Source organism: Penaeus monodon, chromosome 15 (genome assembly GCF_015228065.2).
Source record: "Penaeus monodon isolate SGIC_2016 chromosome 15, NSTDA_Pmon_1, whole genome shotgun sequence".
Lineage (NCBI taxonomy): Eukaryota > Metazoa > Arthropoda > Malacostraca > Decapoda > Penaeidae > Penaeus > Penaeus monodon.
Window position 1 is genome coordinate 6276979 of NC_051400.1, and position 325 is coordinate 6277303.

The window sequence follows — 325 nt, forward strand, 5'->3', positions numbered from 1 at the left end:
CATAGCACGACTTAAAGGGCCATTTATTCGACTTTCATAATCTCCATTTTTTACTTTATTTATCTAATTTCTTTGTATTTCTCCCTCTTCTCAGACGCTGGTCAATGAGAGCATCGGCTGTACGTTTTTTGTGTCTCTAAGTTACTTCAACTTAACCAACTTCATGTGGATGTTTGTGGAAGGTAAGTGGAGGTGGATTTTTCCCTCTGTTTTGGGTTGATTCCTGGTATCTGTTGGGTGCAGGTGGATGGGAGGGGGGAGGGGGTGGGGTCAGATGGGGGGGGGATGTGAGAACTGCTTTGTTTTGATTAGATTTTGCTGTTTT

At 43.1% G+C, this 325-nt stretch overlaps 1 protein-coding gene across 1 annotated transcript in view; it reads left to right on the forward strand.

Moving 5' to 3' along the window:
- The window catches only part of LOC119582196 (diuretic hormone receptor-like), a 113840-nt gene that overhangs the window by 80477 nt on the left and 33038 nt on the right, over positions 1-325 (forward strand). The window contains exon 5 of the mRNA XM_037930430.1: positions 95-182. Within this exon, the coding sequence (XP_037786358.1) occupies positions 95-182 (88 nt within the window). The remainder of the gene's footprint in view (positions 1-94; positions 183-325) is intronic.